Source organism: Colletotrichum tamarilloi (assembly GCF_030869305.1).
Source record: "Colletotrichum tamarilloi strain Tom-12 chromosome Unknown Scaffold_29.1, whole genome shotgun sequence".
In the NCBI taxonomy this organism is placed as follows: Eukaryota; Fungi; Ascomycota; class Sordariomycetes; order Glomerellales; family Glomerellaceae; genus Colletotrichum; species Colletotrichum tamarilloi.
In genome coordinates this window covers 63,337-88,083 of record NW_026849412.1, presented here as the reverse complement: position 1 = coordinate 88,083, position 24,747 = coordinate 63,337, and the positions used below count along the sequence as shown (strand labels likewise).

At 55.8% G+C, this 24,747-nt stretch overlaps 8 protein-coding genes across 8 annotated transcripts; 4 read left to right on the top strand and 4 right to left on the bottom strand.

The window, feature by feature from the left end:
* Window positions 1-68: 68 nt before the first annotated feature.
* CTAM01_08354 (uncharacterized protein) lies at window positions 69-815 on the bottom strand (the record flags this gene model as incomplete). The annotated part of the gene is made up of 1 exon (XM_060524374.1): window positions 69-815. One exon carries the CDS (start codon window positions 813-815, stop codon window positions 69-71), a length of 747 nt encoding a protein of 248 aa, XP_060380887.1.
* An 89-nt stretch (window positions 816-904) lies between these two features.
* On the top strand, window positions 905-6,445 carry CTAM01_08353 (WD repeat domain-containing protein; the record flags this gene model as incomplete). The annotated part of the gene is made up of 1 exon (XM_060524373.1): window positions 905-6,445. The coding sequence occupies one exon, from the start codon at window positions 905-907 to the stop codon at window positions 6,443-6,445; it is 5,541 nt and encodes a 1,846-aa protein (XP_060380886.1).
* Window positions 6,446-9,476: 3,031 nt separating this feature from the next.
* On the top strand, window positions 9,477-12,686 carry CTAM01_08352 (TBC domain-containing protein; the record flags this gene model as incomplete). Its single annotated transcript, XM_060524372.1, has 1 exon — window positions 9,477-12,686. One exon carries the CDS (start codon window positions 9,477-9,479, stop codon window positions 12,684-12,686), a length of 3,210 nt encoding a protein of 1,069 aa, XP_060380885.1.
* Window positions 12,687-12,944: 258 nt separating this feature from the next.
* CTAM01_08351 (enoyl-CoA hydratase/isomerase) lies at window positions 12,945-13,775 on the bottom strand (the record flags this gene model as incomplete). Its single annotated transcript, XM_060524371.1, has 1 exon — window positions 12,945-13,775. One exon carries the CDS (start codon window positions 13,773-13,775, stop codon window positions 12,945-12,947), a length of 831 nt encoding a protein of 276 aa, XP_060380884.1.
* Window positions 13,776-14,807: 1,032 nt separating this feature from the next.
* On the top strand, window positions 14,808-16,304 carry CTAM01_08350 (glycosyltransferase family 1; the record flags this gene model as incomplete). The annotated part of the gene is made up of 2 exons (XM_060524370.1): window positions 14,808-14,985; window positions 15,055-16,304. The coding sequence occupies 2 exons, from the start codon at window positions 14,808-14,810 to the stop codon at window positions 16,302-16,304; spliced, it is 1,428 nt and encodes a 475-aa protein (XP_060380883.1).
* Window positions 16,305-16,711: 407 nt separating this feature from the next.
* CTAM01_08349 (cytidylyltransferase) lies at window positions 16,712-18,076 on the top strand (the record flags this gene model as incomplete). Its single annotated transcript, XM_060524369.1, has 3 exons — window positions 16,712-17,810; window positions 17,873-17,907; window positions 17,951-18,076. The coding sequence occupies 3 exons, from the start codon at window positions 16,712-16,714 to the stop codon at window positions 18,074-18,076; spliced, it is 1,260 nt and encodes a 419-aa protein (XP_060380882.1).
* Window positions 18,077-19,575: 1,499 nt separating this feature from the next.
* Window positions 19,576-20,838, bottom strand: CTAM01_08348 (uncharacterized protein; the record flags this gene model as incomplete). Its single annotated transcript, XM_060524368.1, has 1 exon — window positions 19,576-20,838. One exon carries the CDS (start codon window positions 20,836-20,838, stop codon window positions 19,576-19,578), a length of 1,263 nt encoding a protein of 420 aa, XP_060380881.1.
* An 812-nt stretch (window positions 20,839-21,650) lies between these two features.
* CTAM01_08347 (FAD dependent oxidoreductase) lies at window positions 21,651-23,395 on the bottom strand (the record flags this gene model as incomplete). Its single annotated transcript, XM_060524367.1, has 6 exons — window positions 21,651-21,793; window positions 21,870-22,091; window positions 22,167-22,276; window positions 22,328-22,471; window positions 22,557-22,837; window positions 22,892-23,395. 6 exons carry the CDS (start codon window positions 23,393-23,395, stop codon window positions 21,651-21,653), a joined length of 1,404 nt encoding a protein of 467 aa, XP_060380880.1.
* Between the last annotated feature and the right edge of the window lie 1,352 nt (window positions 23,396-24,747).

Below are 24,747 nucleotides of genomic sequence, written 5' to 3'. Positions count from 1 at the left end.
AGCGCTACGGTCGCATTGGCGCCGGGCGGTGGTCCGGATTGCGGTCGTCTGTCGTTGAAAGGCCAAAGTCACCAGGTCCAGCGCACTGCACAAACATGAATAGACAAAGAGGTCCCATATTGGGCGGGTCGGTGACCGTGCACGTTCACCAGACGACGCGACCCAGCACGAACATCCGCGTCTAGGGCGGGTCTACACGTGATATCGTGTTTAATTGATTTGAATCTCGCGCTCGCCGTGGCTGGAGCACTTGCTGTGGCGCAGGTGATCAGCACAGACCCTGCCTCACTCCAACTTGGATAAGAGGTAGATGCAATAAGAAGATGCAACCCCCCACGACTCGATAGAAGGATTAGCGCCATCGGACGATCGGGGAATTTTGGGTCACGGCCATGGCCCGGCCTGGTTCCATCCAAAGGTTGGTCTGTGGCGGTTGACACAGCAACCTGGAGCCTGCCAATCAAGCATAACATTGGATTAGTTATGTTTATTCGGGGAAATTCAACACTGAGGGTGGGCTTTTGAGATTGACATAACGCCGGCCCCAAACGCGATCGCTCGACCGCGTTCCCCACGAAACAATACCAACACCTCTTTTTTCCCATATCACGACCAAACGTCACCGCAGGTAGCGGACGCAGCAGAGGCGATTTCGCCAGCAGTCTTTTCGCCATTTTCTTCGGCTTGCCGTTCTGCATTTTATTCATTTGCATTTTCTCCCGCGCGACTTCTACATTGCAATTGCCCGCGTAAACAGACTTCAATCGCATCCAAGCCACCAAACTTAGCACCCCGCAAACGCAAGACCGCGACATTAACTCACGACGACGATCTGCCACCCCCCTCGATGGACTGCTTATAGTCTCGGAAGTCCCTCAACCCCGATCGCATACGCCAACTCACGATGGCTCATGCTTGGCTCGACTCCCTCTCCGAGGATTGGCCCTCGCAAGCTGGATCCGAGACTTCTCCAGCTCAGTTGCCGCCTCTGAAGCCGACAGATAACAACAATACACCAAGCGGGAAAGGATCCGGTAGTCGCATACCTCTCCCCGTCAGTAGGATACGACCTTCGAGTGCTGGAAACAGCGACAAGAGTACTGGTGTCCTCAGCGAACGAAGCACCAATGATATTAATCTTCCACTGTCCCAAAGGGGCCCCTCGAAGCTTTCCCGCGAGATCAAGCCCAACGATCAATCACGTCAAACAAGTCGCGCATTCTCAGCCTCAACAAATGGGTCTGTCATTCATAATACTGTACATCATAAATCAATCAGGTCTTCTCCACTACGAGGAGCCGGCGACACTCCGGAATGGAAGCGCAGGCTAGTGTACGGCGACGTCGCATATGGCGAACAACGAGATCTCTTCTGTTCTGCAGCCACAGGTCTCGAAAACATGTTCAAGCCGCCTTCTCCTCCCCAAGATAATTCCATCGCCGATCAGAGCGTGCGACAAAACACGACAATGCCCTCTAGCCCGCCCTTTTTCCACCGCCAGCACGAGGACCACGGAGATGACGAAGACGAATCAGATGGCAGGAGCCACATGGATCCAAGCCCGAGCCCGAGCCCTCGACCGCGCGCGCCGCACATTACCTACAAGATGACCGACGGCTCTCCCGATCACAGCAATCAAAGCCAACTCAGTCCGCAGCAAGATAATACCTTTGCACAGGAGTCAAGTCTGGCGGCTTCTGTTTCAGGACTTGCACCACCGAACGACGCTTCTAGGAAGACCAGCGGACATAGTGTCATCCGAAACGAGGATTTTAGTCCGATCGTCCTCACGCTGATGCGCCAGAAGCAGGATGAAGCAAAACAAACTTCCGCCCCCACCGAACTCCCCGTCGACCAGCTCCAGAATCGCCTCGAGAAACTGCGCATTGATCAGATGCTTTTGGACTCACAGGGTGAGCTCAATTTCGATATGGACGGCAGTGTAGAAGAAGGGGACAGCGACAGAGCAGAGACGACCGAGGACTATGCAAGAAAGGGAGGCTTCCTCAACACTCGGCGCGGTGGCCGGTCTGGTGATGGGTCCTTCAGATACAGAGGTCTCAGCCCTGGCATGGGCGTTGACACGTCTGAGATGCTTCCTGAAGAGTCTCTGCAGGCTAGCACACCCAAGCAGTTCCCAAGTGTACGAACGTACTCCCCCGGCTACACTTCGATTCGGTTCGGGTCTCAGAGCCCACCACCACCGCGTGTGCCGAACCCGAGTCCGGAGAAACCCGGCACGTCGGGAACGAATAGCACAAGTCCTTTGAAGTTGTTCGGCCCGTACGATACATTCACGAACCAGACGCTGCTCCGTCGCATCAGTCAATTCGAGGATCAAACATCTGGATCATCGCGGCAATCTGTCAGCGGTGAATTCGCCCCAGCTGCTAGAAACCGAAGACCGCATACTGCTCCTGGCGACTACCTATCCGTGCCAAAGCAAGAAACGGCCACGAGCTCCCGATCTGTGAGTCAGTTTGGTGCGGGCGACCTCGAAGGTTATCAATTCAATCAAGAGTTGTCCATCCGGCTTGAGGAGGAGTCCCAATTTTTCGAGGATGACGAGGGATCTGAACATGAATCGGAAGATGAAGAGTCTGTCCTTCGATTCGAGCATGTCGCGGGCTCGCCGGTGCCAGATGAGGCCTCGATGTTTGTTCCCAGGAAGCGAGCAAAGTCCGGCACTACGACTGCCTCATCTTCCAAGCACACACCATCGGCCAGCGAAGGGAGCGTTCAAAGAGGTAATGTCCAGTTCGCGGGAGCCGAGGCGTTTATGCTAGGTACCCCACAGAGACGAGATGCATCTGAAGGGAAGCGACCACGTACCTCTCCATCGAAGGACCCGACGCCGAAGCGGAGGAGGACACTTCACAAGTCAGACATTGCGTATGGGAGGGAAGAGCGGTATGCACTTCTAGACACCGTCCAGGAAACCCATGCTTTGATGCAGAGCATGATGGGCAAGAAGCGCAAAGACGCTCGCCCAGGAAGCTTGCAACAAAGAGCACACCCCAGCGTGCTGGCCACGCGCCATATCCTACGCCCACGAACTCCGACCCCAAGCTCAAGGTCTTCCCTGCAAGCTGGCGAGTTTCCCTTCCAAGATAACTTGCTCGAAGACTATGCCGAAGACGAAGACGAAGAGCGGCCCGTACGACGCACCCCCCACCGTGGATCCCAGTTCGCATCCAGTGGCAATGACCGCAGTGCTACACTCGACACAGACCGTAAGCCATCTATCAGAACTCAGGACTTCTTGGACGAGGCTGGCAAGATCATGGCCATGATCCGAAATGGTGTGAAGGCCCCCAGCGGCCTGACCAGTGTGGAGGAATCCGATGCGGAATACGGCGAACCTAGTCCTGCTTTTGACGACTCGTACGAGTCGACCAGGGAACCATTGTCTCGACCTCCGAGTCGCGAAGGGAAGCCAGTGCAAAGAGCACCGCAACGCCAGGAAAACCCAGAGATTCTGGATTACCTCAAGAAATACCAGGAGCTCAGCGACATGGGAGACGTCATCACATCTTCGCTTAGATCTATGGATCAAGCTCAAGATGCGATCCGAGCTGCGCAGGAGGTTGAGCGACAGATCGAAGAGAGCAGTCGCTCTAGAAACATTGTTGATGACCTCCAGTATCTTGGAGGAGACGAAACCATCAGCGATCCCCCGAACATTCGTATCTCCGCGAACCCGAATAGACAGCGAGATGGCTCTACCGACTATGACGATTTCGGTACTCACTCGTCAGGGGCATCTACCAACAGGACCATGCATACTGGCTCCTCTCGAGGCTCTGAGTCAAGGAAAACGATTGCGCCACAGAGTGTGTCGCATCTGATACCGGATCAGGTCGGTAGCATGTATCTTGATCGCCAACAAAACATTTGGATCAAACGGAGGGGCGAGAGCATCCGACCTAAAAGTTCGCATGTTGTCATCCCGTCTGAGGACAGCGAAGACGACCCTTTTGCAAGCATTCCTGACTTGTCCGTCGACATTACCAAAGAGATGCTACACTTGAGATTGGTGACAGCACAGAAGGAGGCTGAAGAGCGGGAAGCCAACATGACACAATCACCAAAGGGCTCCATGGACACGCCCCGGAGCTCATCCGGCAGAGGCTTTGTGACGCTGTCGCCCGATGCGGCACTGCCTCGGGATATTGCGCTACAGGCAAGAACGGAGATCCACAAGCTTGAAAGCAAGGCAGGAGACGGAGACGTTGAGCACGAGATCCAGCTCGACGAGGATCGCATTGTGGACTCCTCACCGTCCCGGAGACGAATGACGATATCATTTTCTTCGCCCATTGCCTCTATCATACAGGATGTTGCCGCTGAGGATATCGATAGCCTCGAGGATGACGAGGGCAGTTTCGTGGATGCGGACTCGATGATTGAAGAGTCCAAACGAGGCAAATACCAAAGCTTGACGAAGACTGCACGGCGGACTTTGCTGCAACCACGCCCGCGTACAGCTCCGGCTCGTGGTCCATCCCGACAGTTTTCGCTTCGCGGCCAGTCATTTGTCCCTCGGCCCGTCTCCCGAATCGACGAAAGGGAAGAGGATAGTGTCATTGGCGATAATGCTGACGAGCGCCAAGTCAGTATCCTGGGCGAGAACAGTGCTTTGAGCTATGTCTCTCCCAAGAACCAAGAGAAGAGTCTAAGTTTCATCATCAAGACTCCCGGCAAGACAAGGATGGGCGGTCTCTATCCGGACGCAAGCGCCATTATCAGTCACAACGTTGGCAACTTGTCACTGAGCCCCATGTCAGAATTCACACTGAACCACCACGAAAAGTCATTCGGCTTTGAAGTCAGCTACGTTGTGGAGGACCAGCGTCTTGTCACTGGCGACGGCTCTAAGAAGGTCTTGTCTTTGACTGTTCGTGAGCTCGTCGATCGCCTGACGGAAATTGAGCCATTTGAGCCTTACTGGGAGGACTTCACGGAACTTGACATGAGCGAGAAGCGATTGTCGAGCCTCCACATGCTGGACGAGTTCTGTGGTCGTTTGGTGAGCTTGGATGCGTCTAACAACAGCATCGGTCATCTCGACGGAGTGCCAACTTCGATCCGACAACTCAAGATGACGCACAACATATTGACTGAGCTGACCTCGTGGGATCATCTCGCCAACTTGCAGTACGTCGACATCTCCAACAACGACTTGTCCAGTCTGTCGGCGTTGAAGAACCTCGTTCATCTCCGGAGCCTGCGGGCCGACAATAACAAGCTCACCTCTTTGGATGGCTTGAACCAGCATGATGGACTTCTCTCGCTGCGGGCACGAAACAATCAGATCGAGATGGCCGATTTCGATGGCACCAGGCTGCACCGATTGACCGAGCTTGACCTGACTGGCAACAAAGTTTCGGAGCTTCGTGAACTCGGACAGCTCTCTTCTCTGCAAACGCTCAAGCTCTCGAAGAATTGCCTCGAAGCCTTTACTGCGGCAGATGCCCAGGGTCTAGACGGTTTGCGCTATCTTGACCTCAGCGACAACAATATCTTGGAGCTTGATATCAGTCGCTTGCCAGCTGTCCGCTTGCTCCATGCCGACAGGAACCGCATCAGTAAGATTACTGGTTTTACCAAAGCCCGGCATCTGGATAGTCTGTCTCTAAGAGAGCAGCGCGGTGATGTACAGTTGGATCTTTCCTTCCTTTCTTCGGCGTACGAAGTCCGCAAACTCTTCCTTTCTGGCAACTACATTGGCACTTTTGAGCCCAAGGTAGACTTCCTCAACCTACAGCTGCTTGAGCTAGCCAACTGCGGGCTCCGTTGCCTACCGGAAGGGCTCGGCCAGCTGATGCCGAACCTGCGCTCGTTGAACCTTAACTTCAACGCCGTCGCAGACCTGTCACCCATTCGATTCATTCCCCGGCTCAAGAAACTTCTCGTTGCCGGCAACCGCCTGGCAGATTCGACGACAGTCACGGAGCTTTTGACGGACTTCCCGCACCTGACACAATTGGATTTGCGGGACAATCCAATCACGCAGGGCTTCTACCCGCCAGTCCACGTAACCGTGTCGGCAGACCAGGGTCACGTCGCAGACCCGTTCACGCTCCCTGAGGCTGACCCGGAGAGGGACGCCATGTTTGCCCGGCGTCTCGACGAGACGACGCGTCTCCGGCGACGACTCTACCAGGTTGTTTTTGTGGGCTGCTGCAAGAAGCTGAAGCTGCTGGACGGGCTACCTGTCAAGCGCCAGCACATGCTTGCCCGCGACCCTTCATTCCAGGCGTTGGTGAAGGAAGGTCTGCTTCCTAGCGATGTCGCCCAAGTTCCGATTGTTGCTCCGGCAGCTGTGGCTGAAGCTCCGAGAGAGGCGCCGGCGCCGGCTCAGAGGCAAACGCCGGCGCGGGCACCCGTGTCCGTCAAGGCTGACGACAGCAGCCGGTGGAACGCAGAGGACAGCTTTGCTTGAGGCCGCAGGGAGGGAGGATGTACAACAACAGAAGCGAGTGGGCCCAAAAGAATTAGGCGTTTTGAGTACAGCATGGGGATTTGTGTTTTTCTTCTTCTATTATCTTTTTTTCCATCCATATGGGAGATCTTTTTCGGGTTCGAAAACAAAGAAAGGCGTCTGGGTAATTGTTTGAAAAAAAAGGGGAGCCAGGGGGGGGACTACCACTATTATTAATGACTGAAACGAGAGGAGTATTGTACGAGTACAGCACGGTAGAAAGCATTGCTTCAGGAACATGAAAGAGAGAATACAGGCTCTGTATATGCAGTACTTTGATTTGATGCTGGTTCAAGATGGTCATGATGGTGTCCTGTGGTATTGCGTGGGGTCTGCCATGTGAGAGTGCTTGATACCTTGATGGGCAAAGCGAAGCTCCGTGTAGCCGGGTCTCCCCACTCCGTTGTCGTCATGACTGCCGAGCCGGCGCCTCCGGAGTCTGACAGGATCGAGATTGAGTGGCACGTCTCCGGCGTACGGGAAAGAACATGTGAAGTGGTGCCCTCGTATCTGACCGGGTATCTCCAGTTGAAGGATGGTCATGGCGCCAACTGAATGACGAATTTGGTGTCAGCGCAGTGCGCGCTGCGCCGGTGTGTGGAAGCGTTCCTGAGTCGGGTCATGGTCCCCGGGAAAGTACATGTAGAGTCTCTTGGGTTTCAAGGGGAGATTATCGTCGGACGAATCAAGCAAAGGAAGAATCAATTAATTCTTCCGTGGACGCGGTGTATGTTGCCCACTCACACCTGTTAACCAGTTTCCCGGTTTGGAGGGGGAACGACTAACGATCCAGAGTTGGGCAGCAGGGAAATTTGGCTATCGCGTGGGTGGTTAAAATAAGCAACCCCCTGAGGTAATCTTAGGGAAAGGCACTGTCACGCATACGGATAGTCTGCGAGTTTTGTGTGTGAGTGGTGCCAAATAATGAGATTTGATACCTGGCTTTTTTTTTTTTTCGGAGCCCAATGAACGGTACATAGTGCCGGGGCGACGGCGTCGTTGGCCAGTGTGAGATGCACAAAATCCGGATGATGTGCCCGACCAGAGATGCAAGGCGGAAAGGTAGGGAGCAGGAAGGTACCCACAGTCCACACACGCAAAGGAGATCACCCTTTTTTGGACCCCTAAATCGCTAGTCACCCCTTCCCGAGTTTCCCCCCCTTGGACCTTTCTAGAACCCTTTTCTGTGTACGCAAGGACGGAGCGAAAAGTTGGGATGACTGGCGCACGCGAGATGCGCGCGTGGAAGGTATCCGGCGTTGAGATAGGCGCGCTCGAGGGAAGGGATTGCCTGTGTAGAGATTGGTTTGGGAGGCCGCCAAGACAGGGAAGTAAGTACATGATTGGGAGGCCAGGACGGGATGAGCTTTTTTGTGTATGTTTTGGTGTGTAGGGCTCGATAGTGAGGCTGTATTATTAGGAGAGGAGAGCGAGCGCCCAGGAAGATTCCTCTATCCTCCGCTGTTCCAAATCCAGTCTTCTCTCAGGTTTCCAGAGATCCACGGTGGAGCTTGTGACGGGAGAATTGGAGGAGGAAGGTCAGGGACTCCCTTGGAGACAGGGGACGGCATGGGTATGGCAGGGCTAACTTGGCAAGACTAAAAAAGAAGTCTTGGTTTGGAACGAGGAAGAGGCCACGAGAACGGGGAGGGCGAGCGGACACTGGAGGGAGAGCCGGCCGGGCGTGGGCACGTAAGAGTATTAGTTGCCATAGTTGACGGGATGGTGTTACGGTGCTTTGCTGTCCATCTGTCCCGTATCTTTGCGACAAGTGGCCTGGGCTTGGTGTGTTTCTGGATGTCCCTTGCGTGTTGCATCTCGTGGGAACCCGGCGCTGTCTTTTTCTTGTCTACTGTGTATGCACGCATACTAGGTAAGTAGGCATTACGTTTTGTGCGATGTGGCTCTTTTCTCGTGCTTGTTTTTCTTCAGACGTGTCAATGTTGACATTCATGTGGCAAGGTATGGGTATGGGGGGGGGGGGGGGGGAAGAGATCAACAAACGAGGCGCTGGTGTCAAGGTTCAAGGCAGAAAGAAAGGTTTGAATATCGCGACCTGATGCCCCGAGATGTGCATGTATCCGTACCTTATGGATGTACTACGTAAGGCATTGATGGGTTAGGAGGATGTTCTCCTTCCGCGCAACTTGACAAGGGCTCAACTTGTGGATTTGCAGCGGGCTGCAGGTGAAGAGGCCTGCGGTGAGGTAATCGCGGCCGACGCACCTCAGAGGCATGTCATCGGGTGGTACCTAAGGTAGGTATCCATACGTAGCGGGAGGTATCGTCGCCGCGCTAAGACGGATGAAATTGGTGGTAATTTGAGCTGGAGCTTGTACTCGTACCTGAGATGGATGGAATCTTGATGGAAGCTGCGGAACCCAAGTCCCCTTATTATCCACTGCAAGGTAGCCACTAGCTGCTCGCAGTGCTCACCTACGCAGTATGTACCTACTGCATAGTACGGAGACAGGCTACGACGGATACAGGGCAGAGTCACAGCGAAGCACCCCAGACATGCTGGGTGATCATCGCCCCCCGGTTTGCCTTCCACCCCTGGTCCACGTCAGGCAAAGCCGCAAATGTGCTTCCATTGCATTGCTGGACTTGGCTTGGTACTTGGAGGAGCGTCGGATTGCATAATGATATCGTCCCGCCCACACACACACACACACACAACACACAATGACTACACTTCCCATTTCTGACCTCGACATTACCGCCATTCTTGGGCTCTCTCCGCTTTAGCGTCTGCGCTACAATCCACCAAACATTTCCTACCTACTCACCTAGGTCGCGCACCTCACCCTTTTCTCTATCCTCCCTTTCTACTTCCCACGAAGCTCGCGATACACACCGATAGAACACTCAACCCGTCAGTCCTCTCGCCAGGACGCAGGCTTACAGCAGCGGGCGCATCCTGCAACATCCTGCTGCCGTTTGCTTTTTTGGAAACCATGACGTTTGGCGACATCATCGCCCGCCAACCAACATGGACCCCGAGCCTACTCTCCCTCTCGAGCGCTCCGTCTCGCAGCATAGCGCAACGTCCATGAGAAGCGGACGCTCACATACCGTACGAGCCAAACGATCAAAACTCAACTCCCAGCCCTCGAGCTCCGCGAGCTCCATTGCCGCCTCCGAAGACAAGTCGCTGACGAGCTTCCCTTCCTTCTCCCCCGACTCACCAAGGGGCGAACACGCCTTTCCTCCGCCGCCACTGACACCTGAACCCGAAGCTCCTCCCACCGTACGCAAGATCTCCGATACCAGGCCCGGTCCCATCTCCCTGCTGGGCAATCTGACTGGATCATCCGCCGAACAAGCGGCTCGCGATGCGCTGTTCGAGGACTCGCCCATTTCGACCCACAAGATACCAGGTGCCCTTCACCACTCCGACGATGAGCACATTGGGCGTCTCATTGCCAGGCATGGAGCCGTTGCGCTCGTCAGGCAGGTTGCGACCGACCTGGCACAGCGCGATGCCCAAATCGCCCAGCTGAGGAGGAAGGCCGACGAAAGGGAGAGGGCTTTGCGCAAGATTATACTGGAATGCGGCTTATCTAACCTAGACCTTGAGAAGAGATTAAGAACGATCGAACTAGAGGTCAAGACCGAACGCCCCGGCAATCGCCGCAACGAGAGCGGGCTTTCTGACCTCATGAGCGATGCCATGCAGGACACCGTCAACGTAAACGTCTTTGGACAGACTGATGGCAACGACGCCACGATCCGCGCTAGCAACCTAGCTATGCCCTCCGTTCCCGACGGAAGAGGAACCGCGAGGGGATGGAAGGATTATCTTTGGGGCGGAACCAGCAGGAAGGGCAGCATGCCCAGCAGCGTCAACGGCGACGACATCGCGAGACCTTCAACCGTTGTGAGGACGCAGTCCACTGCCGATAGGCGGCCCGGTCTTCAGGACGATCTCTTCAGCCCACCCAGCGAGGGTGTGCCGCCCGAAAGCGTGCCACCAAGAACACCCAGTCGAGCGTCTAGCATTCAGTCTGGACCCCCTGGTTCACGCAAAGCCTCAACTTCGGTCGCTGCTAGCCTCATGAGACTGGTGGCCGGAGGCGCAATCAACACGCGCGAGGGCGGCCCCAACCGCGGAAGGTCTAATAGTGCTACCCAACCGCAGTCGCAGTCGACCCCGCGAGCGTCCTCAACCTCCAGCGCCAAGACCACACAGTCAAGCAGAGCGGTCTCGACGGCGGGCGGCCCCAAAGCTCTCATGGCCATGCGCAGAACCACGGGCACCGCGAACGCTCCTCCCGTCAATACCACCGCCAGGACTCAACCGCAAGAGAGATGGGACACCATGGTGAACAGTCCGACGAATGCGACCTCGAACCGCCAGGAGAGTTACGGTCCCGTCGAGATGGATGCCATCCTCCCACCCGAGACTCAGCCGCCAACCTTGACGCATATTTACAATAACTATATCGGAAGCGAGTATCTCACCGACCGCTTCGGCTTCATCTACGATCAACGGAGAAAGAAGAGACAGCGCGAATCTGCGCAGATGGCACGTCACTTGAAGCAGGGCGGACGTGCCGAGATGCTGTCAAACGGCCGGTCGGACTTGACTTCTCCAATGATTGAAGAGGAAGAGGAGGTGCTTGCAAGCCCCGGCAGCGAAGAACGACCTGGCAGCCCGTCGTCCACGGAGGAACGCGCGGGTGAGGGGAAGCCCAAAAAGTGGCAAGATTACCTCAAGCTGGCCACATTCCCGACGGAGCTTTTGTCTCATACCCCCTCACTCGGAGCGCCATCTCTTGAGGTGCTGGAGGGTGGAGAACTGGGTCTCAAATCACCTGGACTCATTGCGGCTGACGAGCGAGGATTCGTCCCGATTGCGAGCACAACAACATCCGTCATCGACAGCGAGGCGACACCCCCAGTTGAGACTGATGCTGCTGCAGGAACGGTTGTCAGGGACGACACAGAGCCCGTGAAGCTCCTTCTCCAGCACATGGGCGAGTTGCACGATTCTCTGCAGAGAGACAAGGCGGCACGTTGGAATGAGTTCCTGCGCAAAGTCAGGGCGGAGAGGAAGCGAGATGGTGAGGCTGCGGCCGCAGCAGCAGCCGCGCTTGCCGAAGCCCGCTTCGAGCGACCTGCCATGACCATCCCCGAAGCTGCCATAGCCGATGGCGAGCTGATCGGAATCACTGGCCTCGGAAACAAAGGCAAGGTTGGGCGCGCCAAGAGGTCGGAGTTGAGGAACTTGGTTCTCGGTGGCATCCCAGTCAACTTGCGCGCCAAAGTCTGGTCTGAGTGCTCCGGCGCCACTACGCTTCGTGTTCCCGGATACTATCAAGATATCATCGCTCGACCGGACGAAGATGATGACCCGCTAGCAGTGTCCCAGATCGATATGGACATCAACCGTACTCTGACCGACAACATCTTCTTCCGCAAGGGGCCGGGCGTGTCCAAGCTTAAGGAGGTGCTGAAAGCCTACGCCCGCCGAAACCCAGAGGTCGGCTACTGCCAGGGCATGAACCTCATCGCGGCGAATTTGCTGTTGATAATGCCATCGGCAGAGGACGCGTTTTGGATTCTGACCAGTATCATCGAAAACATCCTGCCTTCTGGGTACTACGACCACAGTCTCCTTGCGTCTCGCGCAGACCAGCAGGTGTTGCGCCAGTATGTCGTTGATGTGCTACCCAAGCTGTCGCAACACCTAGACGACCTCAGCATCGAACTCGAAGCGCTCACCTTCCAGTGGTTCCTCAGCGTCTTTACCGACTGCCTTTGCGCCGAGGCTTTGTTCCGAGTCTGGGATGTGGTGCTTTGCATGAACGACGGGAGCACATTCCTGTTCCAGGTGGCGCTGGCCCTGCTCAAGCTCAACGAGACGCAGCTTCTGCAGTGCGATACGCCGGCGAGCGTGTATACTTACATCAACCGCCAGATGACGAACCACGCCATCAGTATCGATAACATGATCAAGGCTTCTGATGCTCTGAGAAAGCTGGTGAAGCGCGAGGATGTGGAGGCGCGTCGCGACAAGGCGATCCAGGCGGAGAAAGATATTGTGAGGCAGAGAAACGAGATGAACGCGGCTAAGAAGGCGAACAAGGCGAATGGGAATGGTAACGGCGTCGGCACTGGACAAGAGGAGAACGGGGCAGCGGAGCCGGGCTTGGATGTCCGCGAGCCCAGGCCGATTGAGCAAGACGTGCAGACGTGAGAGATGGAGAGCAGCGGTGATGCATTTCAGGTGTTTGAATGGACGTCCATGATACCCCCTCTGTCCGATTGGGAAGACACACAAAATAGCGTCTCTTTTTTCTTTTGACAACACAATACACGATCTCTTGAGCATTGAAAGTTGGACATGAATGATGTGCTATGATGAATGCGTTTAGATTTCATGCAGTATTCGTGGCTATCGTACTCGACTTCTGTATTTATCCGACCAGATACTTCCAAATCTAGTACTCGTCTCCTACAACTTGGCCTTGCCAGCCTTCCACTCCTGCACAAACCTCTTCCCCGCCGCAACTCTCTCCTTCTCCAGCTCCTCCCTCTGATCCCAGATCTTCTCCTCGCTCTCATAGTTCTCTTTGCTGAGCACATACGCGCTCTCCTTCCACATCTCCATCTTGAGAACGGCATACACCCCGCTCTTGCCCCTCTCCGTCAACTTCCGCTCCGCAATCAGCTTCAGCGCCTCGTCCAGCCCGCCGAGTGCATCGACGAGGCCGGCCTCGAGGGCCGCGGGGCCGGGAAAGCGTTTTGCCTCGAGGACGATGTCCTGGTAGATCTTGGGGGATGCGCATTTGATACGGAAGATGGCGGACATGGGGGGCTTCAACGGCGCGCCGAACTCGAGCTCGTTCATGCAGAGGAAGCCCTTTTGCGGGTTCATGACGCGGTAGTCGTGGTGCATCGCCGTCATGAAGCCGCCTGCGAAGGCGTGGCCGGGTATCAGGGCGACGGTGGGCATCGGGTAGGTCAGCAGGCGTTTGAAGAGGGCGTACAGGGTGTCGGGGAAGAAGCGCGGGGTCGCGAAGGCGTGTTCGAGGTCGAGGCCGTTGGAGTAGAATTTCGTGATGGCGGAGGTTGTGACGAGGACGCCGGGCGGGTGGGCGAACTCGATGATGTCGAGGGCGGCGAGGAGGGCTTTGCAGAAGGGGGTTGTGAGGCGGTTGTCGGGGGGCGAGGACCAGGTTAGGAGGTAGACTTGGGGTGCTGGGGTTGTGCAGACTATGGTGCCGCCTTCGTGGGAGTCGAGTTTGGGGATGGGGATTGTGAAGAGGGGGGTTTGGGAGGCCATCTTGTGTGGGTGGGTGGTGATGGTGGTGATGTTGATGAGGGTGTTGGTGAGATGAGATGTGATTGAGGTTTGGTTATGTTGTTTTGACACACGGATGCTTGGGGACAGATCGAACAGGAGATGACCAGAAAGAACCTCCAAAACTTGTATGTGGATTGTATACAAGTAATTTAGTCTTGATGATGAAGCTATAATATGAGAATGGATGAGGGCTAAGATAAGTTGGAGGTGACAAAGGCTTGAAGTTGAAGGGATCGACGGAAGGTCCAAGTAAGCGCTGCTGACCTCGGTTCGGCAAAAGGCACTAAGGAAAAGCACACCTCAGATTGCAGACATGATTAGAAAATCAAACGTGCGGCGCGCAGTTCGGCTGACACCCTTCCCCGAATCCCCAAATCTACCTACCTTACCTCAAGGTACCTCATGGCAAGCTGGCTGTTCTTCCGATGCATAAGTGTCAGGCATCCAATCACATAGCTTGTCATCTTGACCAGTTCCCAGTTCTTGGGATAGATGGAATCCTTTTTCCGGGCTACGTGCTAAAGTGCCCTCGTGTTAATTCATGGGGGAACTTACGAGGCTAAGTACCTCGAAAGGTTAATGGGCTTTCACATGTGAAGAAAGAGCGGCCCCAAATGGAGGACCGCCAAGCTCCTGCGGCTTCTGATGCACCCCAGAATCGTCCTGGCCATCCACAACTCGCTTACCTTAGCTAAGTGGATCCCACCAGTGCCTCCTTGTCCCCTGCAGAGCTGCTCCTTACGTAAGGCAGCATGCCACTTTGCGGTAGCCAATCAGCACCTGCCATTGACAGAGCTACCCCAATTCCAACTGCCCTGCTGGCCGCTGTCGCGTCGTAACTCCCACTGAGTGGTCCCCGCTGGCTCCAGTGTCAGGTCAGGTCGTCCACGTCTCACAAGTCGCACCTCTGTCCTCTTGCAGGAAAGAAAGCCAGAGACAATAAAACAGATTGGGACTCGCTTCTCCTTCCTTTAGCACACCTCGAATACTTGCCAGAGACGAATCACGGCCATGGCGGAGAAAGACGACGATCAGAGGACCGTCGTCTTCTTTCACCCCGACCTTGGCATCGGTGGTGCTGAGCGTCTCGTTGTCGATGCCGCTGTCGGCTTGCAGAATCGAGGCCACAAGGTGGTCATCTTCACCAGCCATTGCGACAAGAGCCACTGCTTTGAAGAAGCTCGAGATGGTATGCCTGTTTCTTTTACCCGTGCCTCTCGCATATGAATGAGCATACCCTGACTTATTTCTCTACCAGGAACCCTCGACGTCCGCGTCCGCGGCAACTGGATCGTCCCTCCCTCCATCCTCGGCCGCCTCACGATCCTCTGCGCCATCCTGCGTCAGCTCCACCTCCTCGTCCAGATCTACGCCACCCGCGAACTCCAGTCCCTGAACCCAGACACCTTCTTCGTCGACCAGCTCAGCGCGGGCCTGCCGCTGCTGCAGTACCTCGCCCCCAAGGCGCCCATCCTCTTCTACTGCCACTTCCCCGACATGTACCTCGCCCTCGGCCGCGAAAAGTGGTGGAAGCGCCTCTACCGCGTGCCCTTTGACTGGGTCGAGGAGTGGAGCATGGGCTTCGCCGACGAGATTGCCGTCAACTCGGGCTTCACGAAGGGCATGGCCACGGGCGCGTGGCCGAAGCTCGCCAAGCGCAAGAACTTCAAGGTCGTGTACCCCTGCGTCGACATTGCGCCCAAGAAGGAGAGCGAGAAGAATGCGATTGGCAACGGCAACAAGGAAGAGGAAGCCATTTGGACGGACAGGAACATTATTCTGAGCATCAACCGCTTCGAGAGGAAGAAGGACATCGCGCTCGCCGTCAAGGCTTTCGCAGCGCTGCCTGCGGACAAGAGAAAGGGCGTCCGGCTGGTCCTCGCGGGCGGATACGACCCGCGCAGCATCGAGAACTGCCAGTACCACAAGGAGCTCGAGAAGCTTGCCGCGTCGCTCGGGTTGGAGACGTTCACGGCCAAGAACATCATCACCGCCTTGTCTGCGCCTGAGCACATCCCGGTGCTGTTCCTCCTCTCCATCCCGTCGAGCTTGAAAGACTCGCTCCTCCGATCGGCCAAGCTACTCGTCTATACGCCCTCCAACGAGCATTTCGGCATCGTGCCCCTCGAGGCCATGTTGGCGGGCGTGCCCGTCCTCGCGGCAAACACGGGTGGGCCCAAGGAGACGGTCATGGACGGCGTGACGGGCTGGCTGCGGGCGCCGGACGAGGTGCTGGAGTGGACCGTGGTCATGGACAAGGTGCTCAACAGCCTCAGCCGGGGCGATTTGGAAAAGATGGGCAAGGCCGGCGTGCAGAGGGTGCGTACGGGTTTCGGGCAGGAGAAGATGGCGGAGCGGATTGAAAGGTTGCAGGACGAGATGTTGGCGGAGCCCAAGATGCCGCCCCTGTTGAACGCCGTGCTCAACTTTTTGGGCATTGTCGTGTTTTTCGGGTTGGGACTGGTCACGTCGCAGATGTTTGTCAATGCGAAGCAGAGGAGAGCTTGAGGGACGAAGCAGGCCTGATGAGGAATTATGTTTGTTGGTTTTGTTGTGGAAAGGGAACTTGGCTGTACGATACTCTAGTTGTCTGTCGAATACTGATAGATTTGTTTTCCTGTCAAAAAACAATACCCCTTCGAATCTGCTTCCATCTTCTCATCTACTCGCGCTAAAGTAAAGTCTTCAAGTAAGGTACTCAACTTGATCTTCCCCACATGGTATGCGTGAGCTTAGAATGGATGCTAGACACCTTGAATTGACCCCCACGTAGCGGGGTAAACACAGATGGCACACACCGTAGCGTAACTCTCTCTCCGAGCCTGCGTTCCGTCACTTGAGCCGGATGTCTCACCTCACTTTCACATATACTCGGCACCTCACTGCGCCAACTTCACTTCCGCACCCCCTCACAAATGTCACCCAACACCACGGACCTAGACCCGGCCATGAACAGCCGCAAAGCCCTCGTCGACTTCTTCGCCCGGAGCCTGGCGGCGTTTCAATCCTCAAAGGATGCGTTTCGCGTTGTCTGCACACTTCCTCCCCGCGGAGAAAATGCCGGAGAGGCTGCCGGAGAGTTCAGCATATCGACACCGGCGCCGGCGCCGCGGAGGCCGAACCGGAACGACGTGAAGGCGGGGCCGGTGGAGAGCAGCCTCGTCGTGCTGGATTCCTCGTTTAACCCGCCTACACTTGCGCATCTACGCATGGCGGCGTCTGCGGTGAGAGATTTGCAGAAGGGGAGGAGTACGACCGCGACGACGAGGGGCGGTGGAGCTGGAGATTCGTCGTCGGGTGCGGCTGGGGAGCTGGGCCAGAGGAGGGCTGTGAGGTTGCTGCTTCTGCTTGCTGTGAATAACGCGGACAAGAAGCCTAAGCCTGCGGCGTTTGAGGTTAGGTTGGGGATGATGTATGCGTTTGCTAGGGATTTGAGGGATGAGGTGCGGCGGAGGGGGGTAGATGGGGCCGAGGAGGATGTTGAGGTCGACTTGGGGTTGACGACGATGCCGTATTTCCACGATAAGAGTCAGGCTATTTCGGACACGAGGTTTTATGCGCGAGGGGATGGGGGAGGGGAGCCGGAGCAGGTGTATTTGGCGGGATATGATACTCTTATCCGGATCTTTAACCCAAAGTACTACCATGCTTCTTCTTCTTCTTCGTTACCGGGAGGGACAGCAGTGGAGGAGGCAGAGGCACCGATTCGAAGGGCGCTGGATCCGTTTCTGGACAGGTCTAGGTTGCGCATCACGATGAGGACGGATGATGAGTGGGGTGGTGAGGGGGAGCAGGTCGCGTACCTCAAGAGTTTGAGGGATGGTGGGCTGGAGGATGTTGGTGGACGGCGGGCGTGGGCGGAGAGGGTTGAGATGGTTAGGGGGAGGGATGAGGGGGAGGAGGTTGTTAGTAGTACCAAGGTGCGCGAGGCTGCTTCGGCGAGGGATGAGGAGATGTTGGGACGGTTGGTTAGTGCGAGGGTGAAGGGATGGGTGCTTGGCGAAGGGTTGTATCGTGAGTGAATGCGGTGGTGGAGTTTGATGTCAGGGGGATGTTGACTTTCTGAGATCAGGAAGCGGGTGATGAGGGCTTCGTGTGCTGCTTCGTCTACGTAGGCCTCTGGGCAGATTCTGCTGCACGCTAACATGATCGAGGATATGAGGCAAGTTCGCAGAGACGTCGTTGATATTGGCGAATGGGCACATGGACTCATCGTCCTCCTGATGGACATCATCGAGCCAGGGAACCTCGTTGGCTTCAAACGGCAGCAGGCCATCTAGGAGTGCAGCTTCTCGAAATAGCTATTATCACAGCCGTTGAGTGCCTCCATCAATCTGTTCAATCTTTATCTCTCGACTTGGTAGGTGGGCGTGTTTCCTTCCTTCAAATCCACACGGGCGGCCGGTCACGAAACATCTCGACACTCAGCCATGTGCCACAGCTTCAGAGATGTACCCGGGGTTTGACGATGTGATTTATCTACCTTGGGACTGAGCTGTTGATGCAACAGTGCATACCATACCTCAAAGGGGCTCCCATCGGCATCCGGACGATCTCCCTGACCCATTCCCCCTTTGATTGACGCTACTCTCAACCGCCAGACAGCTTCTCTCAGCGTCAAATCGGTATATGAAGAAGAGAAGTTTTCCGACGTCTTGATGCCTGATTCACCAACATCTTCCCAGGCATCTTTCCCGTTCCGAACCCGCTCTTTCCATCTTCACGATGCAGATTTTTTACATCTCCAGCCCAGGTACGTACTCATCCACCTATCAATTTTCACCAACCCGAATTCTCATTGGCCCAAAGCCTTGCAGCACTTACTGATGCCGTCCCCCACCAAAGACCCACTCCCGCACCTCTCCAACCTCTATAAAAGGTCGCCTCCCGACCGCAGCTCTTGGGATTTTCTCTTCTTCTTTTTTCTTCATGTCGACAATACTTCAGTGAATCATTTCTATAGTATTCGACCTACTCTTGGTTCCCTAAAGGAGCTACAGATCCCACCCTGGTTGATGATTGATATCCTCGACACCCTAGAGTGAACTCTGGTTGCCCTCGCTCTTTCCGCAAGGAAAGCGGCATGTTCTCCTTGTGAGGGGTGCTGTATAGAGGGCGGTGATGATCTCGTCCCCTATCACGGTCTTGCCTTTGGGCGCGTGGAAGGGGTGGGTGTCGATGGACGTCTGACAGGCTCTGATTCTTTTTTCTCTTTTTTCGTTGCGCGCTGGAGCTTGTTTCTCTGGGCGCGAGGAAGAAAAAACAACATGTTTCTCAAAAAAAAAAAATGGCAGTGATGCACACCTTGACTACACTCCGAGATACACCAATGCTCTCCCATGGTCTTTCTCTATTTTGGTTCAAGGAAGATTGATTTCTTTAGTCCAATACTCACCGCGGCATCCATTACACCGTGGACGTCGAGGTCCACAAACGTGGCTAACATCTTTTCCTGCCAAATGTGATTTTCGCACAACCATGTCTAAACTTGCCTTTACGGGCACCCGATTCCTTGCATCTTCGCCGCAGGCTGTGAGCTATTGGGCTCCGATGCGTGAGAGCCGGGTTAGCAGGACAAGTTTTGATTGGCCAATTCGGTCTTCTGTCAATGCCACAACTGCGCACTCGAACTAGGAGGATTCTTGTAACGTCGTGGAATATGGACATGGCATGCCTGGGACTGTGAACCAGTGACGTGCTATTTTTATCTATCAGATCTAAGCTTGAACATCACTTCGTCAAATCTGCTTTTTGATCATGCCAGAGCTACGTGGTCCTTTTAGTACGACCTGCCTGATGCATAGCTCTGGGGCCGAGCAGAGTCGTAATACCCATATGCCAAATCCCCGGCATCGTGCTCCTCCCTTCGGGGACCGGGAGCATATGCCTCAAAGGATCGCGGCGTCCGCGGCATCTCGGCGTACGTCTCTGGCGTCGGGGGCCCAGTGTGCCCCTCGCCCGCGTACCATCCATTCCCGCTCGGGTACGGCGGTGCGCCGCCGCTGCCGCTGCCGCTGAGGTTCCCCTCGCTGGCGGACCTGAGCTGGCCCTCGCTCGCAGATCTCAGCTGTGCCACGTTCGTCGCCTCCCGTGAGACCAAGCCCCAGCCCGCGGGCACCGCAGGCGGTCTCAGGAACCCTTGGCCTGGCACGGGTGAAGGTGCCGAAGCAGCAGCAGCAGCAGCTCCCGTCGGCCGACCGCCGCCTGCGGCTGATACGTCAAAGCACGCGGCGTGCACGAGGACGAGGCCGGCGACCTTGACGAGGGTGAAGACGACGCCGAACAGCGAGGAAAAGGCCCAGAGGCCGACGATGGCGGCCAAGGCGGTGAAGCCGGACATGATGCTCTGGGTGGAGGCGTACTTCCGCACGCCGAGGTCGCGGGCGAGGTCGCGGCCGTTGTAAGACTGGATGAAGAAGCCAAACTTGACGACGCCGAAGAGGGCGGCGAGGACGAGCCAGTGGGTCGCCAGGAGGGTGCCGACGAGGAGGATGAGGTAGACGTTGCTGTGGCGGGGCAGGTTCGTGGCGAGGCGGTCGTGGAGGACGGCCTGGGAGGGGGGCGGGTGGAGGTTCTTTGGGTTGATGAGGTTCGTCACGGGGGTGTCGGGGAGGGGGCCCAGTTCAAAGGTTGAGGTGGAGAGGTTCGGGATGGACTGGAAGGCGTGGAAGGCGTTTTGGAGGTTGCTGAACATGGCGGCTGGTGTGAAGGAGGCCGCGTTGCTGTTTGAGCTCACGATGGCGTTTCCTTTGGTGGCTTCTGGGGGGTCCTTTGACGATGATGAGCTGCCGCTTCCGCTTCCGCCACCGCTGCGTCGCTTCTTGCGGTGCTTTGTGTCGCGGGAGGGTCTGGCGTCACGGGAGCGGGATCGTGAGCGCTGCCTGGCGGAGGAGGAAGAGTCTTGACCTCTGGCGGCCGGTCTGAGGGAGTACTCGGCGACGTCCCATCTCGAGTCCCGCGCGGATGAGGTTGGGTAGCCATAGGGCTCGCGATATCCAGAGTCCCGTGTGGGAGCATCTGAGTAGGAGGAAGATCTCGCCATGGTCGAAAGGCAGACTTGAGTGAGAAGCTGTATGAGGAGGCGTGAGGGGTGGATGGTCGAGGAATGAAGGCAGGGTCTGAGAAATGAAGAGACTGCCGGACGATCAAATTCCAACGCAAAAGACAGGGTGCGAACAGGAACTGACTACAGCAAGTCGAGTCTGAGCGAGGGAATAAAAAAAAAAGCTGGGAGAGACAAAGAGTGTGCTCAGTCGGTCAGCGAATTCCTGTGTCTTTTTTGCCCGTCGGATGGATGCAGCTGCAGTTGTACCCGACCCTGGCGGCGATTGGCGGGGGATGTTGCGGTGGAGCCGCTTCCGGATAGCCGCTCCCAAGAACCAAAGACTTGGCGATCTTCAACTTCACCTTGACACCTTTTCACCAGTACTAGGTACTACTATCTAGAGTTGTAGTTGTACCGGAAGAGATTCTCATGCACCGAGTCCTTGGCGCTGCCTTGAAAACCCCTCAAGGTCAAAGCGATGACATTATCCCTCAGGCTTCAGCTTTCGTGTCAAACCTGGGACGGCCCGTTAGCTCCAGGGAGGGGGGGGGGGGGGGGGGGGCATGAGGGGCAGCTCCTCCAGGTGCGTCATCACAGAACCCCCAGCCACTTTTGGAAGAATTCCAGAAACATTCCAAACCATACGAAACTTTGCTTCTAGAACCATGAGGGCCATTCCAACAACGTCCAATTGATTCATTTGTATTAAATACCCTCTTGAGGGGTGTCGTTTCCCAACCTTCCAAGCCTATGGACAGGGACGCACCGTTGATCACCCTTGGCCCGGATGAACTCGCCCTATTCGAGCTTCAGGGATAGACGCCTTTACCTGGCTCATTCTGGAAAAACGTAGGCGGCAGACTAAACGACGGCTCGACCTTTTGCACCTGCTGGACGCTATCCCTGATGATATCGTACCCAAAGTTATACGCAAAGAACTCTTCCGGGTTTTCTGCAACACGTTCTGTCAGCGGCTTCTTCACACAAGCACCTTCACTATCAGAAGCCTTCACAGAGCTTGCACTTACTAGGCACTTTGTCCGCGGGAATGAACTTGGCCGCCTCTTCCCGTATCAACTCGGGCTCCTCTTGACCAGCGTTACTGAAAACCTGCATCACGCTGGCGCGGTTTCTCCGAATGCTCTCATACACTTGCAGACGAGACTCAACGTCTTGAACCTCGGCGCCGGCCAGCGCGATGCCGAGAGCCACGCCGTCTTCGATACCTTGCGCACCGCCTTGGCCCTGGTCTGGCGTAGCTCATCTGTTAGCAATCGGTAGATGGGCATGGGAGTATGACCGGATATGCTGTCGTTGAGACTCACGTGGTAGCATGGGGTGCGCGGCATCGCCAGCCAGCGTCAACTTCCCCTTCGTCCATGTAGGGATTGGGGCTCTGTAGAGGAGTGCCCATTGCTTCACCTCAGTAGCCTTGCTAAGCACGGTGTGAGTACTGATCGTGTATTCACGAAGTGAGGTTTCTTACTCAAGAATGGCCAAGACGCTTGGGTGGAATTCGGAGTATCTCTCCAGCAGCTTTTCTTTGCTTACAGAGGCGTGCCAGTCCTCCTTTTTGGTACTCTCAATATCGTCGTTGTTGAAGATGGCCACAAAGTTGTGGATCTCATTGCTACTCGAGTTAGCACACAGGCGAATAACACGTGCTTCCTACTCATCCCGCAACTACTACCGTAGTGTAGAAGATTGGGACTTACTTTCGACAAGGGTACGAGACTAGACGCTTCTTGTCTCCAACCAGGAACTTCATCCGCCCATCGTCGCCCTCGTTCCAGAAGCGCGTGACCGGGTCCGCCTCGACATCGGCAGCTGGTATGAGGAAACGGAAGCAAAAGTTGTAGTGCCCTTGAGGCACCGCGGGGTTAGAGCGGCCGAGGATCGCCTCGACTCCAATGGTGTGGACGCCGTCTGCCGCAATCACCACGTCGCCTGTGACTTTCTCGCCGGAAGCCAGTGTTATTGAAGCTCCCTCGGGAGCCTAGAGACGTGTTAGCCAGACTCTACGAGGGTGATATGGACAGTCGCCACTTACATATGCCACAATCTCGCTCTTCAAATGGATGGTCGCAGGCCGCCCTAATCCAGCCCTCGACTTCTCATATCCATTAGCACCATTCGTCTCGGTCCTCTTTACCTCCTCAACGCCATTGCCATTGACATGACCATTCACACCACCCTCAGGCTCCGTCGCCAACCTCTTCAGCTCCTCGTGCAAATCGACGCGGTGCGCAAAGTACCACGGCGCGCCGTACCGCTCCTCGATATAATCCTCCGTGCCGACGTGGAACTTCTCCAGCGTGTCCCCCTTTGCGCGAAAACTGCACTTGACGAGGACGAACTTGGCTTTCACGGGATCGAGGCCCCAGGCGAGGAGCGCGCGCGCGGCGTTGGGACACACGTGGATCGCGGCGCCGATCTCGTTGTTGAGCGCGGACCGCTCGTAGACGTGGACCTCGTGGCCGGCGCGGCGGAGGCCTACGGCCGCGGAGAGGCCTGCGATGCCGCCGCCGGCGATGAGGATCTTGAGAGGTGCCATTTGGGTGTGAGAGCAACTCTCGCAGTTTTACTCTGCCGTTGGGGTTCGAAGCGACAACTGGGGTTTCCTTTCAACGGGTAAGAGATGGTCGCACAGACCTTTGAAGACGTAGCAAAGATTCTCTTCAGATGATGTGTATATGTAAAACAAAACGGTTCGTCTGAGAAGGAGAGGGAGTGAGGTGCCAACGGCGCGTCTACGTCTCGACCGCGGGTGGGAATCGCGTAGGTTGGATGATGGACCTAGGCTTTGGCCTCTTGGGTCCACGCACTAGACGATGCGGGCCGGAGTTAGCTTCGCAGAGAACATGACCCTACGGATGCTCGGTTCTAACTGTCCAGAGTCCGAAGTCCCTGTGGTGATGGAGAGTGGTTTGGACTCTGTTCGGATCACGTTTCCATTTACAGATGACGATGCATCTTTCGACGGGGGCAGCGGTCCAACCTACCCATTACCTCCCAACGGAGCTCGGTCAAAAACACCAGATCCATGGGCCAGAGACGTCTCGATCGTGCCAGATGAAGGGAACCCTTGAGGTTCTTGACTGGGAATCTGGGAGCAGGTCGGACGATGAGCCAGGGCGAGGGGGACCGGTCGAACAGGCCCCAGTGAACAAGCAGCTGGTCCGAGTCTGTGCCGCAATTGGCGGGGCAAGTGTTACATTAGCAATGGAACGTCGACACGTACGCTCCTGTCATGATACATAGTATGGACTTTGGGCAATGGTGGGTGGGTGAGATTCTCAATGGACATATGCGCACATAGAGCAGCGTTTTTGGAGCCATTGACTGTGTAGATACACTAGTGTGGAGTGGTACTTTTGGGACGGTTGGTTGGAAGTTCTTGCAGACGAGGAGGTCGTCTCCCAGGGGTCTTACTCGACAGGGAATGATCCGGGAACAGGGGTCTCGCGCTCGCTACAGAGGGCGGCCAGGGTTCATGGGTTACAAGACCGGGTATCGTTTTGGTAGCTTCCGTGAGAATCGTAACCCTTGCGACTTATAGCTGGGATGGACGACGGGGTCATTGGATTCCCTGCTCTGAGCTGCCGCATGAGTTCTAACCTCCGATGTAGAGCAGAATGCAACAGCGGACGAGATGAGAGAAGATGATGAGGAGTTTGCCAGCAATCGTACGGGGTCGAGAAGCCCTTGTTCTGAGAAGACTTTGGTTGGTCAAGGGCGGGCATCGAGGATGGGCGGGACGTGGGAGAAGGATGTCTTTGATTATGAAGGAGACACAAGGGAAATAACATCCTGTGGTTTTTTTGGGCAGACTTTCTATTTTGATGTTTACGTTCTCCATCACCTCCTCTGTTTCCATCCATTCATTCATTTCCGAATGTGTAAGTA